At 35.1% G+C, this 17753-nt stretch overlaps 2 protein-coding genes across 4 annotated transcripts in view; one reads left to right on the top strand and one right to left on the bottom strand.

Annotated features, from left to right (window-relative positions):
* Positions 1-2017: 2017 nt before the first annotated feature.
* Pde9 (phosphodiesterase 9) overlaps positions 2018-17753 on the top strand; it is a 95264-nt gene continuing 79528 nt past the window's right edge. For 2 of the 3 annotated variants that reach the window (XM_069046729.1, XM_069046727.1), the window contains exon 1: positions 2019-2320. The gene's annotated coding sequence lies outside the window, so the exon portion shown is untranslated. Of the gene's footprint in view, positions 2321-17753 lie in introns of all 3 variants that reach the window. The other variant, XM_069046730.1, reaches the window with a different exon arrangement.
* LOC138130263 (uncharacterized) lies at positions 8544-13772 on the bottom strand. The gene has a single exon (XM_069046693.1). It carries the CDS (start codon positions 13770-13772, stop codon positions 8544-8546), a length of 5229 nt encoding a protein of 1742 aa, XP_068902794.1.

Below are 17753 nucleotides of genomic sequence, written 5' to 3'. Positions count from 1 at the left end.
TACACAATTAACCCATGAATCCGAAAATTCGATTGGTTCAATCTAATCACGTGTTCTGGCCCTAAGCATTTTATGTCACTGACAAGAACATTTTATTTTCAAAATTAATTCGAATTAAATTTTTTAAGTATTGTAGAAGAGTTGGGATAGAATTTAGGATTTAAATGTCTATAAAATTGTGTCCTAACTGATTTAATTTTATTATTAAAAAAATATATTAATTATTTAAAAACGCAACGTTTTTAAATATGTAATTACATTAGTGTCACTCCTTTTTAAGCCGTAATTCATTTTGTATGATCTGTGTTTGAAACACCAGCAAATAGGTATATTTTTAATAACGTATACGAGGATGGTTCATCATTTGTTGCCACTTGACGTAGAAGATATTGCAAGTGAAAAACTAGTTGTCAATGAATGGTCATTTTTAAGAGTGATATAAATGTGGTTGGTGCTTCTTTTCGCGTTTATTTTTCAGTAGGTAGTAACAAAATATCTCTGTAAAAAGGATCTGTCGCGGGTAGAAATTCTTAAATTGATTCAAAGATTTCAAGCTGTTGTGATACAATAAACAAATGATATGCTTATCCATAACAGACGAGTCGTAAAGAAATTTGCAGCAGAGATTCAAAAAGATAACTGTCTGATACGTAACGCAAGTGTCAAGTCCAATGAGGATCACATTCCACAATTAACATCCAAGGCAAATTTAACCATGATTAACTAGGACTTAAATGGATGAAACTTGGAATCATCACTTTGATTTGTTCAGAATTCTAGAGTTAAACATTTTTAATTTCCTCATTTAAACCGTTTTAATCAGATATAATCAACATTACAATTACAGTACAATATGACATCCAATTGATTACATAAGATTTTTAGTTTTGTGTTGATACCGCCCAGCGTTGTGTCCCGGTCTTGTCTGGAGTACTCTGCCCGCTCATTGGACGATCATTGAGTGCGCTTCGTTCGTGTCGCGTTTAGTCCCAACTTTCCGATAAACTCGGCCCACTTTCGTTCACGCGTTAAACGTATTGGTTTCCTTCACTCCTGTCTCTCCCTCTATAAGAAAGACAAAAGCGAGCTGGACAAAAAAAGACGATGCTTTTCTTAGAAACGACCTGCATCTCGAGAGACATCAGTCCCGAAGATGGATTCGAACATGTTACATCAATATGTTTTTTAATGATACCTAATTCGGTTCATTTTGCAATAAAAAAATCTATTTTAAAAACTTAGAGACAAAAATTAAAGAAAAAGATCTGTTTTAACATAACGGAACTGGTTCCATACGCAGTAGTAACCCTGTATATTTTAACTTGCAGACATTATTTCGATTTATTCGATTTTGAAGGTAACTTTTTCTTTACTGTCCCTGCACCTGCTTGTTTATCGCGAAAAGTTTATTTACTCCGGTTTAGAAATTTAAAAAATGTCGGCGGTTCGTCAATTTAAAATCGGCTTTGGAATGATTTATTGGGGCGCGAAATAAAATATGTGTAGGTGTTTACGTAGCTGTATAAACAATCACGAAAATTTATAATATTTATTGTTGCATATGCATAAATCATTTCGACTTTATCGACATTCCATAATGAAAAACCTCTCGCTAGCACAATTTTGCTATAATATTTTTCAATAAATCCAATTCACAATTCGGAATCACTCTAACCAAAATATTATTGCGATCCCAAAATATAAATCAATTCGAGAAATCATCAAATAAACTATAACTCGAGCAGATAGCGCAAACAAACACCACTTGTCAAAGCAAAACCTCGGAATAATTTTGAATTTATTTAAGTCCGGCATTTTATTTTAACATCCTATCCCGCACAGCCCATCGCCGCGTTCAAGGTCCTGTGACCAAATTTGATAAGTCACTCGAAAATAGGATGCAAGAGGGCGATGGCGAATCCTCCGTCGTTTGTTTTGATTTTTGCGTGTGACGTCTTCGACGGAAAGGGGCGGAAAAGCACGAACATCGACGCTTTGACGTCGGCGCCAATATTCCAGTTTTGTTGCCGCTACTTTGTTGAGAGGATGTACCGATAATTTCGAAAGAGGCGCGTTCGGAACCGGCAACATTTCATCCACACCGTCAGCCCTTCGTGCTAATTTCGAAAAAAAATTCAGAAAAAAAAAATCCACCGCTGGGCGGACACTCCTAGCGCACCTTGTTGTCATGTGTCCCTCGTATTAATTGTGTAGTGATAAATAATCAATCGGCGGAATTAAATTTGTGTGAATTACACTTTATTCAAGTGGACTCTGATTAAATATTTAAACACGTGGATTGTAAACAACGTCGCAGCTGGTAAGCGCTTTACATTTTTATTATTTTGTTTTGTTGTGGTTTATTTTTGTTTTATTCAGTCGATTTGTTCGAACCCAACGGACGAACTGCAAGATCTGCTTTGTTAATCTGTCGTTTCCGGCTTTGTTGATATGACATGATGACCAATGGCCTTATAAAGCTTGTTAAAATGAATTAAACTATTGTTTAAACTGATTTACACGATTAGGCTCCGGCCCATAATCTTCATTTTATTTCAGTTCCTAATTAGCTACACGAAGTTTTTCTTTTTGTTATGCACGTGTTAACTAACAGGTAAACCTGAACTGGAGAGCATCTAAGAAGAAATTAGCACCATCGTGGTAAAAAAAGTGGGCAGTTTGACCGGCAGAAGTCTTCAAAACACTGCGCCCTTCTCGAATAGCCCTTAATTAGCGAAGAAGGTGCAGCTGGTATCGATTTACATTGACATTTTATTCAGCACATGCCGTCAAAAAATAAAAATCCGTTAATTAAAATTGCAACAATCCACCACAGTGGAGAAATGTAATTATGTGAATACTTATAAAAGATAATTTCATTAGATTTTCGTTCATGCAAATTTGCGGAATTAATTAAATTTCAATTAATTCCGCTGAAATAAATCGACTCATTCGATTCAAATAATAAAGGAGTCTTTTGCGTTTCTTTGAAAACTGATTATATTCATCTGCTCAAGTAAAATGTTTCTTTGTTAGGTCGGTTATCAACAATTAAAATTCAAAGAGGCACTGACCCATTGTGAAAAATCGACCTGTAACAAAACGCCGCTAATCAGACTGTTTAAATTAATTTCGTTTTACTCCGGAACAGGTAATTTTAATTAATCTTATTATCGTAGAGAGTACAAGAGGCTACGCCGGAGAAAAAAAATGTCTTGGCGACTTGAGAAGTAATTTAAGATCTGTTTGGCGTTTTTCCATAATTAAATAAGATAAGGAGCTAAACAGAGTTAATAATTAAATGCATCAAATAGACGAAACCTTGATGATTTTTGTTAACAACAATAATAACCACGTTATTATCTCTGTGTTTTCGGCTAGACTTTTATTTAAGTAATCGTGTGGGTTTTGAGATTTTTTTTATGAGTCGGAAAATCTTTCTAAATACAGAAAGTTCCATGACGGTTGTTTCTATAGTGACACAAGAATTGGATTTTAGAAAATCCTCAATGCCACTCGTAAAACTTCTCAACTGTTATTTCTAGACACAAAAAATAAACTTTAGCTTAGTGTTCCATTTGTGCTTTTTAGCCCCGCTCCTCAAGTCTACCATCTATTAATTGCTAACTAGTTTCGTTACCTTGATGATGTTTTAGTTGTGAATTTAATCAATTAGCACCTAGAAACTGTACAAGTAGTGGATGGATGGTCCATTAAAGTCATTGCATTAGGTGATTAATTACGTATTTACATCCTGCGAGACTCTTAGTGCTAATACTACTGACCACTTTGGAAAGATTTTCTCAGTTAGGATTGATAAACTTCACTTTTCCGATACCGAAGTAATATATTAGTTAAAATTTCATTGATCACTCTCTGACTCTCGACCTCATCTTATATGTAGTTTCAATTCTAATTAATTTTGTTGTGTTTTTTTTTTAATTGGAAAACATTCCAATGATCGAGAAATATTTAATGCAGCAGTGCAGACATATTTGAATTTAATTTTCTCCATGGAGATTATTTATGCCATAATAAGAAATCGTGCAGATATCCTGACAGAAAGGGTTGATGAACAACGATCATTTTTCACAAGACCAAGACTATTCGTTTGGTGCAAAGGATGACATTTCGTGTTATCCTGCTAATATTTTATTTACGAATGTGACGAAAATAACATTTCGTAGATAATTTCAGAGTTGTCGATAACTGAATTAGGTCTAATTTTGGGGTAACACAATTTCCTTAAATCAAACAAGACCGTTTAAAATATTAAGTCAGGACATACGTGGAAGCGATTATAGTGATTTTGTATTCAAAATATGTTTAGGTAAAGATACAACATACATATAGTAATTTTTGTCTGGACAAATATAAAACTAATGATTTTAAAGGTAACAAATCAAAATAACAAGTATTGCTTTTTAAGGCTATTAAAATTTTATATAAAATTGGCGATTGCGCTGTTGGTGAATTTGACTCTTTCACTATATCTGTAATCCTAATTTTTGAACATAATTTACTATGACAGAAACCTGAAATAAAAATTTTTTGGAAGTATTTTTTGTTGTGTTCCTTTAAACAACTCACTTATTTATTTACCTGTGATCAGTCTGCTGTGGAAAATGTATCCAATAAAATATGAAACCTTTATGTTAGATTTCACTCACTTTGGAGCAGTTTCAGCTATAACAAAATTCCGAACGTCCAATCAAATCTGAAGCCGTGATTTTTCCTGAATTGCCTTAATGACGTTTTGCTTAAATTAGCATGAGAATAAATCTGGATTTTTAGACTTCCAGTGACGATTGGAAGGGAATGTCTACTTGAAACGATTCCAAAAATCTTTAGGCGCAATTTCTTCTGGCAGTTTCCTGTAAAATAGGATGCAGCCGAAGAAACCGCGACGTTCACACCGCAAAGCGATAGATGTTGAAGCCTTGGCATCGTTATAAAATCAGTCTTAAAAACCTAATTGAAAATACAAATTGGAGTAGAAATGTAAAACAAGCCGAACCCGAAGCCCCGCCACTCATACATTTCGAGATATTACGTTAAAAAATTGCTTCTTTCTCGAACAGATTTAATATTTGTTTGAAGCCGGATTTCGCGAGTGTTTGTGCGAATGTTTCTCTTTACGATGTTAAATTTCCAACCTTATTTATGTTTTCATAAGTCTATTCATATTTAAAAACAGTTTAGAATTTCTCAAGTAGGGCAACAGAATAATAAAAAAAACAGTGTAATGGAGTTGAAGCCGAGCCAAATGAACTTAACCGACTCTTATCTTCGAGCGTGTTTTGAATTTTGACTTGGATTTACATTAATCTACATAAATATGGTGGGATACTTTCTACCTACAAAATTATTTCCACCTCTTCCTGTTTAAGAGGCGCAAAACCAAATAATTACCGCGAAGAGGACGCCCTCAACTTCCAATCATCAAACTTTTACGTTTTCTCAACTCTGGAACTCGTTATTGATAATAAATGCAAATTTTAGGTCGCGTCCGTCGATGAAGTTCCAGCTTTGGAGCCTCCGAGGGGATAGATCAAAGCTAGGCTAGGCTGGGTCAGGTTGTGGTGCTCCCTCATAATCTTCGATTAAAATATAGAACAAATCTTATCAGTTGAACACGAATTGAACCTTCTCTCAAGTTTAATATTTGTTGTTTGTTACACCATCAAAAGCAGTGAAACAGAAACGATTAAGCGACTTATCATTGAATTTATTTTGGATGAACGTACACTAAGTGAAATGTGTGTAAATATACAAAATTTCCAACAGATGATTAGTCTGTTTACAGACACAATTTTTTCTTCGCAGACAAAATGGTCGAGCGACGTCACCTCCTGCGGCTGGGGATAATAACCACAGTTCTTTCCAATCTGAATTTTGAATTCGCTCCAAATGAGTAATAGTATCAATTAGTGAGATTGTGAAATAATGATACCCATATGTCGGATGAATGGGGGCGGGGGTGTGCCGCAGGTGAACTTGGTGCATGATGGTATAAAATTAACATTCACAAATCAGTCTGCTGTACATTCGGTAATTAACGTGCTAGTTATGATGTGAATGTTTGGCATTTTAACACCGAGTTCCGTGTAGCGCATTATCTGCACTGTTGCTGTAGGCAAATTAGAAATAATTATGGATCTGCTACTATTGATTTGTAAATTGTTTTGTATTGTGTGCGCGTAGATTTATCTTTTTTATTTTGGTGGGATTTCGGTGAGAATAATTGGTAAATACTGGTTTCGATGAAATGACAAAGTCAATAACTGTACATATTAAATAGGGAACTATCAAAAAGTATACCAGTTTTATCTGTGCGATGTTTACAAAATCTGTTACAGCTTCAATTATAGCAGAAATCTGAGACAGTTGAAGGCAGGTCATGGGTTGTTTACGAAGGAACTGTTCTGTGTGTAATCCTTGTCCAATTTAAACATCCTTCGACAAGATTAAACACGAGGGAAGTTTTTAATTAATAAGTGTGTTTAACGTTATCGAAAATAGATGAGCAGATTGGCGTTCAATAGTGAGAGCTTGTCGCTTTAATAATAATAAATAATTCCGGTTCAATGTGTCAAACACGACCGCCAAAGCGATATATTATTTTTTTCATAAATAAATAATATTTACATATATTTTCGCTGATAAGATAGGACGCGGGAACCGTGAGTACGTTGTACCTGTTGGAGTGGTTGTGAGAATAATAAAACAATAAAAAAGTAAACCACACTTCTCTTTGATTTTCAAATTAAAATTGTTATCACTATCACAAATAATACTAATTATTACAACTAATTAATGATTACAGTAAGCGAAAATGAGATGTTTTAAATGACTTTATATTTTTTTGTAATATCTGCTGCTGCGACTCTGCTAGTTTACGTTAGTTATCTTATAAACACTAGGTACACTTGTCTTAATCTTTTATTTTTAAGTTTTGTTTTATTGCCACTACTTTTTCATATTATTTCGTCATGTAAGTTCGTCTTGTTGGCTATGATTTTTTGATGAAAAAAGAGCGAAAAAGGGATGATGTCTTCTTTGACACATGTCACTTGTGTTTTGCGAGTGTAAGGTCTTTTTTGAGTTGAATTTCGTTTTCTGTAGAATTGAACTTTAATTAAATTTAATTTCAATTTAATTAATGCATTAAAAACATCTATCCGACAATTAAGTTAGCAAATTAATTTTTCTGTTTTTTTTTTTTAGTCAAAAATGTCACTTCTCAACGTGGTCCTAACATGACATTTGTCATTGGTTTTCTAAGACATACTTCACAATGTTGTAAAAAATTCCAAGGCTACTTGATGAACTTTTCAATGAAACACTCGATATACCTATTTGTCACAATTATGTTGTTTTTAGTTCAAAAGTGACACAACAGACTACATACATCGTTGTTTTATAATATCGTTACTTTTGTCGCAATTTATCAGCCTCACCACATAAAGCTTCATATTTGCTCCTAGTAACATGATATACTCTTTTAATAAAATGTTCAGCCTTTTTGCTGAACGTGGAAAAAATAACACATGTAACGCAGTACATTTTATATTGTCGATTCGTTTTTTTATTTTATTTTTGAGCTTACAAAACGTTTACATTTCTCCATTAATATTGACCAAAATTAAAGGTGAATAAAGTTTGTACTGATTTCAAATTTGAATTCATTTATTTTTTTAGGATTTATCCTGGTGTATATTTAACAATTTAAGTAATTTACATAAATTAAATTTGTTTATTAGCGAATTTAATCAATCAACTGTTTCAGGCAGATCTGTTTGCTATTCTGATTCTTCTAAGATTTTTGTCAAATTACTTGTCAGCACTAATTAATTACTAAGTCCTTTGCTCATTTTCGCCCAAGGATTCCTTTACAACCTCTTCAGAGGGTTTTGATTATCCCACTCCCCTTCTTCGTCTATACGATGATCTCATGTTATATAGATAGACAATTTCCTAACTACACTTTGCCTCCGTTTGAAACTTGAATTTTAGAGAAATCCCAATACGTTTCTAAGATCGTAATAAAATTCCCGTTCTCCAAACACTTGCTATTACCATTTGAACGATTAATCACTGTTGGGTGGTGATATTAGCCGTTCAAATGATATAGTCGTCTTTGTATAACTACTTAAAAACTTTATTGTATGACAAAATGTTGATGTACAAGTGTTAAGTACCAAGGATAGTGGTAGACTCCTGTTTTTACCGCTATATCTCGACTTAAATAAGGGTGGGTGATTTCACCCCTCTCACAAAGAAAGTAGGCAGGACTACCTGCTACAGTACCTCTTTCTAACAATAACATTCAAAATTACATTATTTTGTACATATACCGCCCCCCTTGAAGGCACGGACTTCAAAAATATTGGAATTAGCAAAGATCGAACATGGTTATTAGAAAAAGGATTGTTACATAATAAACATGACAAAAAACATTAAAAAATACAAACATTGAAGTTAATTGTAAAAAAAGGGTTAATGCATAATTATAACAAATATTTACACGATACAAACATAGTCTATTCATTCGCTGGCAGAACGCACACCTTTCGCGTGGCTCTTTTGAAGATGCCTTTGACAGTCTTTACGGACACTACGCGCACAACACCGTCACTTCCGGGATGAAGTTCTACGATGCGTCCCAATTTCCATTGTAGTGGCGGCGTGTTGTCCTCAACTAGAATCACCATGGAACCAACTTCCAAGGCGGGGGTGGACGGTCTGGAACCGGAACCACGGAGCTGCTTGGAACGATTGATGTTTTGAACAAGGTACTCCCTTTGCCAGCGGTGCCAAAAGTGCTGCCTCATCTGTTCCACTCTTTGCCATTGCGTCAATCGGTTGATCCTCGTCGTCGTAAGATCTCTTTCGCTTATAGAAGTTAATGGCTCTCCGATGAGGAAGTGACCAGGGGTTATGGGATTAAGGTCATTAGGATCGTTACTCAAGGGACACAAAGGTCTGGAGTTTAGGACTGCTTCAATTCTTGTTAACAGGGTATACAATTCTTCGTAGGAAAGCACGACTTCTCCAATTGTTCTCTTTAAATGACCTTTAATGGATTTTACGTTTATTTCCCAAATACCGCCCATGTGCGGGGATCTGGGGGGAATGAAATGCCACGAGATACCCTTATTAGCCAGATTTTCTGTAATTTGACTAAATGAAGCTGACTTTAGAAATGTTCTTAGTTCCAGTAATTCTCTATTGGCGCCAACGAAATTTGTAGCATTGTCCGAATAAAGATGGTACACATGACCACGTCTTGATATGAAGCGTTTTAGCGCATTCAAAAAGGTTTGAGTCGTTAAGTCACCAACTAGTTCTAAATGAACGGCTTTAGTTGAAAAACAGACAAAGACGCAAATATATGCCTTCACAGTACGCTTACTGCGACCACGACATTCCTTGATGTAAATAGGCCCGGCATAATCTACGCCACTGATTGAAAATGGTCTGGTTGGTTCGACACGGGATTTGGGCAAATTACCCATAATAGGATACATAACGCTTGGTTTGACTTTAAAACATTGCAAACACTGGTGCAAAATCTTGCGTACCACACTGCGTGGAGAAATTATCCAAAAATTTTGACGTAACGCGGCTAAAGTTCCCTGAACACCAGCGTGCAGTTGCTCAATGTGCACGTGTTTGACTAATGCCTTAATCAAATGGTGATCGTTTGGTAGCACGATGGGATGTTTGACATCGTAAGTTAAGGATGAGTTTTGCAACCTACCTCCCGCGCGAATTAAATTATCATTCTTGTCGAGAAAAATATTTAAGCACAGTAAACGTGATTTCTTGTTAATCGGTTTGTTTTGTTTAAGGCAAGCTAATTCATCGTTGAATGCAACTTCTTGAATTAAACGCATGATGGCCTTCATGGAATCTTTTAATTCTTCACATGTTAAAGAACTAGAGATTTGCCTTTGGTTTGGCTTCCTACAATTGTTGATGAACCGTAATACCCATGACATTACGCGTTCAGTTTTTTTGTAATTTGAAAATTTTGTAAGAAGCGGTAGTTGTCTTTCGCGAGAATGAATATTGGTCAGAGTGACAGTTCGCCGTTCTGGAATTTCAATATCCGAAAGATTTACGTTAGATACGGGCCAAGTGTCGTTGTTTTCTGACAGCCAATCAGGACCGTTCCACCACAGTTTATTAGTTTTGAGTTGACCAGGTAAAGCACCTCGGCTTAGTACATCCGCAGGGTTACTTTCGCTTTTGACATGATACCAATCTTTCGCATCCGTTAGCGTTTGAATTTCGGAAACTCGATTTCCTACAAATGTTTGTAAGTTTGAAGATGTAGCGTTTATCCATGCCAGAACGACTGTGGAATCTGTCCAGAGAAATTGCTGATCAATTTTGACATTTATCGTTCGTAAAACTGTATTAAATAATTGCGACAACGTTAAGGCGGCACACAGCTCCAAGCGTGGTAACGTAACAGCGCGAAGAGGAGCCACACGAGATTTAGCGCAAATTAAGTGAACTTGATGATTGCCACTATGATCAGTTGTTCTTAGATAGACAGCAGCGCCATATGCGATTTGTGATGCGTCACCAAAACCATGTAGTTGCACCTGTACGGGGCTTGATTTTATTATGTTTCTGGGAATTTCGATTTCGTTTAAGTGAGCGAGTTCTTGCAAGATCTTAACCCATGCACAATAAATAGTTTCAGGTAATAGATCGTCCCATCCAATTTTCAAACTCCAGCACCGTTGAAGGATTATTTTTGCTTTTACTACTACTGGCGCCACAAGACCCAATGGATCGAATACCTGGGCAGTTTTAGACAGGATTTCGCGTTTTGTTAGTCTTTTCGGAATGTCGCGCTGTTTTACCTGATAGCGTAACGAATCGTGATTAGGATTCCAAAAAAGCCCTAACGTTTTAGTGTAAGCATCCTTATCGAAACTGACGTTGAGATTAGGCTCGTGACTATCTGGAATTAATGCAGGATGATTGGCGGCCCATTTACGTAATAAGAAACCACCATGAGCTAAAATTTGAATTATTTGATCTCGTAAAGTGATTAGGTTTTCAAGTGAGTCTCCTCCCGTCAGAAGATCGTCTACGTAAAAATCCTGTTGAATTGCTTTAGCGGCTTCCGGGTACTGATTTACGTTTTGAAGAGCTAGTTCTTTAAGACATCTTGTTGCTAGAAAACTGGCCGGTTTTGTACCGTAGGTTAGAGTGGTTAATCTATACGTTTTTAGCGGATCTTCGGTGTTCTCGCGCCAAACAATTCGTTGATAGTCACTGTGATCGGGATGTATTTCTATCATACGGTACATTTTAGCTATGTCCCCGTTTACGACGTATTTAAAAGTTCTGAATCTCAACAAAATTGCAAAAAGCTCTGGCTGGATTGTAGGTCCTGCCATAAGATTGTCATTTAGACTTAATGCATCAGCTGAGCGAAATGACGCGTTAAAAACAACTCTTAACTTGGTCGATGTAGAATCCTTGAGTACCGCGTGATGGGGCAAATATGTACAGTTCGGTTTATTTAATTCGCAACCCGGAACTTCCTCCATGTGACCCAAAGAGATGTAATCCCGCATGAATTGCACATAATCTGATTTTAGTGTAGGCCTTTTGTTTAGGTTTCGTTCCAGATTGTTAAAAAACTTTACAGCACTATCGCGGTTTGACTTGAGAATTGGAGGATCATTTTTTAATGGCAGTTTAACAAGAAACTTTCCGTTTGTTTGTCTGCACGTATTTTGAATAAAATGTTGCTCGCACATAATCTCTTCATTTGAAAAGCATTTTTGTTCGGAAGGGTTGCTGCATTGTTCTAGTTCGAAGAATTTCTGCACCTGGTTCTCTAAAATGTCGGTTACCGACGTTAGAGAAAGCGAGCAGGTGCTTGAGCTATTGTTATTGTTCATATTTAGTGACCCACCCGCAATGAAACCTAAATGGGTATTTTGCAGCATTAGTTTGTTATGGTTCTTCAGTGTTATTTCCTTGCGGTCTTGACATAAAAGGTTCCAAAACAAATCAGCCCCGATAAGTAAGTCTACTGGTGCAGTTTCTAAGAATTTCGGATCGGCTAGCTGTAATTCCTTTGGAATATTTATTGCAGACATGTTTATGGTCACCAGGGGAAGATTTTCGGTTATTTTTTCCAGAACAAAACAACTTAAGTTCGCCGAAAACTTATTGTACTGAGACTTGATGTTTACCTGGACGGCCTGTTTGATGTTCGTCGAAATTTGACCAATTCCGCCAACGGTTATATTTACGGCTTTCTGCTGTAGACGTAATTTTTTGGAAAATGATGACGTAATATAACTGTTCATGGACCCTGCATCCAGGAGAGCTCTACATTTATGTGACTTATTATTACGATCTTCTATGAGAACGATCGCGGTTGATAACAAAATAATTGATGATTGGGACCTCATAGAATGAGCGTTTAAACTTTCTACCTGTGCTGGTGTTTCATTGGTTTGCGTGATTTGTCTTTCTTTGTGAAGCAGCGTATTGTGGCTTTGATTGCATTTACGGCATTTGAATTTGGACTGACAGTTGTTAACAAAATGATTGGTTCTTAGACAATTAAGACATAACTTCAGGTTTCGAGCTTGAGCGTTTCTTTCCTCTACATTTAATTTTGTAAATTCATTGCACTGAAAGATTGTATGATCGTCATTTTTACAAAATGTACAATGTAGTTTGTTTGTGGCAACATAAGATGTAGTGCTTCGTTTTTGTGACATATTGTTTTTTGCATTATTGTGATTCGGATTGACGTTCGATTTGGGGTGCAATAGATTTAAGGATTCCAACAACTGACATTTCTTTTCTAAAAATTCGATCGTTTGACCGTAAGTTGGAACCTCGTCGGTTAATGTAGCCTGCCATTCTCTTGCAAGATTGTCGTCTAATTTGTCCACAATTATTACGACTAGAAGAGCGTGCCAAGTATCAATTGGTACTTCTAGCTGTCTTAACGCGGCAACATTTGAATTCAACGTATCTAAAAAACACCTAAGTGACGAATGCGAGGCTTTAATTACTTGGGGTGCCTTTGTGATGGCTATTATGTGATCGTGAACGATCAGCCGTTTGTTGCAGAACCGTTTCTTTAAGATATCCCACGCTACATTATAATTTTCTGGTGACACCGTTAATGACTCGACTGCTCGCAAAGCTTCACCAGATAAACATGATCGCAAATATTGGAAACGTTGACAGTTGTTTAGCATGTTGTTTTCGTCTTCAATAATGGATTTAAATGAATTTTGAAATGACAACCATTCCTTATAGCAACCAGTGAAAGATTTTAAATTTAAAGTTGGCAGATTCAATTTGATTGATTGATCACGATTAGAGCAATGTGAATTAGCGCTGGAACAACTACCGTTAGGATTCGCTGTGGCCGCAGTGTGCGGTGGAGGCGTCGTTTGTCTAATTTTTGTTTGAATTGATGATAATACATCGAGATACTTTAAATCAATTTCGTCGCGGTCCTGAGTCTGTGTCTCAATCGCCTCTGATGAAAGATCGAGTGATTCAATTTCAGTCTGTACCTCGTCATATTCTTTGAATATTTGTTCGATGAATGTTTTTCTAGTTTCTAGTGGAGACACATCATTATCATTTGATTGAAAATTAGACACAAAGTTCTGAATACGCGTAATTCTAGCTTTTAATGAGGTTCTTTTCCTTTTTAGAGCCTCTAATTTGGCAATTGATTCATCTAATAAGGATGTCTCGGGCATAATGATTGATTTGATTTACGTGGTCGAGATGAAAATTTGCGAAATTAGGAACAATAGAAAAAGTCGTACGTAGTAATGCAGTTTGGAAGGGAAATTGAAAGGATTGAGAGCCACTAACCTTTGTTGATGTCTTGAGTGATGATCGCTTCGCTGCTACCCAATTCGGTGACTATTCGTGCTGCCCTTTTGCCCTTGCTGAAGGTGACGAAATCGTTGCTGCCCTCTGGGTGTCGAAACTGTTTCTTGAATTGTTGTTGTATTACACTTGTTATTACACTAGACGACCGTCGTGTGATATGGATTTAATCATCCGGCTCGAAGGACCAAAATTATGAACGATTAATCACTGTTGGGTGGTGATATTAGCCGTTCAAATGATATAGTCGTCTTTGTATAACTACTTAAAAACTTTATTGTATGACAAAATGTTGATGTACAAGTGTTAAGTACCAAGGATAGTGGTAGACTCCTGTTTTTACCGCTATATCTCGACTTAAATAAGGGTGGGTGATTTCACCCCTCTCACAAAGAAAGTAGGCAGGACTACCTGCTACAGTACCTCTTTCTAACAATAACATTCAAAATTACATTATTTTGTACACCATTTATTTGTAGAAAATTTTTACTTTCATGGAAACCGTTTGAAAGATTTTTCTTTCTTTCATTAATTTAGAGATTCGTATTGAATTCTATTTTTAAGCTATTGTAGAATTGTACGTAGTTTGGAAATCATTCTAGTCAATTTTGCCTTTCCGTGTTTATTGGACATACATTCAATCAAAACAATTTTTTTATAACTCATCGTTGGATCTAGACAATATGATATTCAAAAATAAACGTGACACTTTGTTTGTAAAGAACATTTTCGGAAATAAATAAATTTAATAGTGTTAATATTAAAATACAGTGACGCAACACTATTATTACTGCACACAATAGTAGTATTTATTAAACTGATCAGTTGCATTTATTGATTTATACTTTAAGAAATAAGTTTAAAAGGAATCTGTAGGTTCGCCAAATGTGGATACACTGCGGAGAAATTATTTATGCAGGAGACAATAAAGCTACATTCCCCATCTTACCTTAAACTTCAGTTAATGTAAAGTTTATTAAGTTCGCATGAGATTGAGTTTACAGTGCAATAACTTACTTTGTCTAAAATAATTATCTTACTAAAAGACGAATTAAACTAAAAATTCCTAATTTAACTGTCATTAACTGTTAATATGCTAAAGGCCAGTTTATAGAAAGAGAATAAATATTTCATTCGAATTAAATTCTAATGCGCGATTAACCCATGAATCCGAAACTTCGATTGGTTCAATCGGATCCACGTGTTCAGTAATCAGTTAATCTCGCATTTGATTACGACTAATTTAATTTCGCTTCTGTAAACTGGCCCTAAATGTTTTACAATAATTTCATTACCAACACAATTTCATTGATTTTCATGCTTGTATTCTATAAAAAAAAACGTATTTTATATTTTTGTTTATTTTTAAAGTGAGGTTTTTAATACTTATGTAATAAATTTAAAAACGATAGTTGGACAAGACAGAATCTTTACATCTAATTTCTACTCAGCAAGAAGTTAACATTTTAATTGAGTTATTGGTAGTGCTGTCGAAGGATACTCCCCAAACTTGCAGGCCTAGGATGTTAGACCAAATTCGACACTAGTTGCAGATTGTTTCACTGGCTACTATTAAAAAAAAATTGCTCTATTGAGGTTTATGAAATTAGAATAAGAATTCGTAATTTGCAAAGCTTAATACATATAATACATATGGTAAAAATGAGATTAAAAAGCATTGCACGAATGATTCGTTTGTGGAATTATAAAAAAAAGAAATCTTTTCTTTTTTAACTTGTCACCATTTGTTCCACCAATTAATGCAAAGTTGAAGCAGATATGTAATCCTTCCTGCTACTAAGTTACAAAGTTGTTCAAAATCCTTAAAAGTGGGTTGATTAAATAAGTTGTCAAAATATACAAATAAGTGAAAGTCAGGAATTTGGTGTAATCTTAGCATTAAACCTCACAATAATTTATTATTATTACTTATTTATAGAACCTGATGTTTGTTTAAGTTCTGAATTAAGAAATGGGTTAAAATTCATTGCTAAATAAAAGACTTAAAAAAATTAAATTGAGTGTGCTAGTTATAAATTAAACAAAGGTAAATCAAGCCAAAAATATATACATAAAAATGTTCCAATTTTCAATTTTACGGAAATTGCATGGATTTTTTTAAATATCTCCCTGAAATACCACAATGTGGTAAACTCTTTCTCTTCTTCGATTATTCGACATGTAAGAGGATGTTAATTTGAATTACTGGTTGCTACTTTTTTGAATCTCCTTAGGCTTGAAATGGATGAGAAGCAAGTGTAAGACAGCATTGTCTGTTTTTAGGTTAAGAATTGTGTCCTGCAGGTCGATTATTTATTTTTGAGAGTATGTTCTTCTATTTTGTAATTTGTAAATAATTGTGGTTCTTGGTGAAAGTAGTAGGTCAAGTTGTCCTGATGTCTACAATGAAAATTAATCGATAGCGACACACGTCAACTGTACTAGTTTCGTAATGGGCGTCAATAAAAATATTTAGGAAGTCATATTTGAGTGTTATTAAGCTGACGAACACGTGCAATGTAATGATAATCAATTTTTCATATGAGGTAACGGAGTTATGTATTCGCAGCGTCCACAGGCAGTGAGACAATGCATATTACATGGTGTAGAATGAGTTCCTCTTGATCAAATAATTTAACTGCCTGTTCAGAAAGACATTAACCCGTTAATTCCACTCGATTTTGGCAATAAAGCTACAAGTGAGGATTACAAATCGTTGAATTAACCCGAAACGCCACAGCTATCCTCTAATTATCGATAACACCATTGCGATACCATAATCAATGACCTAAAAAAATGGCCAACCGGAAACGATACCAGCGTATTAATATATCATTCAAACTTAATTATTGGACATAATGCAGACTTGTTTAGATACAACAAAAGATCATTAATCTTTAAGGAAGAATTTAGAGTCATTAATGGGGGAAAGATTACTTGGCCTTATAGTTTACCAGTGTGTCAAATAAATATTAAAGCTCGACTCTCAGACAGGAAACGTTGAGTGGAATATAAATCCATTTTATGTTAATAATAAATGGCTATCGTACGCAAAATTGCTCATAGTTAGGCAATGAAATGGAAAATTTCATTTAGTTAATGAGGGACCAAGCGAAAAAGCTGCACGTTTTATTATAATAAAACACAATGACCTGAAAAATTCAATGGCAAAGCTCAGACACAAACAACTCTTTTTACTGCCCAGAATCGATTCTAATTAATTATTACGTGGCGCCTCGAGAGTATTTTTTATTTCACGAAATATAAGCAAATTAGTTGTCATATTTGTGCGGAATTCTCTTAATCGTACTTAGTTGTTGTTCGTTTGATTCCATTTTACTGGCGTTGCTGGTCTACCAAAATAAAAATAAGAATCTGTTTTAAAACCTGAAAAATAAACTTGTTAAAAGTTTTGTCGTTAAAATGGATGAAAGTATTTCGGTTAAATTATCACCAGTTAAGTGAATTTAAACTAAGAGGAGCCACTGATGTGGAAAATCCCACACTACCCTTTCGCAAGGCTTAATAATCTCTTGTGCAAAACTGCAAGTGACTTTTAGCTTTATTTCTACAAATTCAATGTTGTTACTTACCTAACAGATTAATTGTTGTAAAACAGTTTGTAATACTATTATAACAACAAGATAATGCGTGACTTCACACGACAAGAATTAATAATGTAGTTGACGGTAGGAGAGGGATTTATGGCTAATTTAATTTGTTGAGTTATGTTCGAGCAATTATCCTTTTCCTTTGGATACTTTAATGTTTTCAATACAATTAAAATTCACACGTAACAACGAGCGTATTATTATTTATTATGATTTTAATGACAAATTTGACAA

Source organism: Tenebrio molitor, chromosome 5, assembly GCF_963966145.1.
Source record: "Tenebrio molitor chromosome 5, icTenMoli1.1, whole genome shotgun sequence".
Classification (NCBI taxonomy): domain Eukaryota; kingdom Metazoa; phylum Arthropoda; class Insecta; order Coleoptera; family Tenebrionidae; genus Tenebrio; species Tenebrio molitor.
Note: the sequence above shows the minus strand (reverse complement) of the source record. Positions and strands in the feature narration are given on the sequence as shown.

Coding starts and splice junctions, on each gene's coding strand:
- LOC138130263 (XM_069046693.1), bottom strand. CDS start 13,772: ATGCCCGAGACATCCTTATTAGATGAATCAATTGCCAAATTAGAGGCT.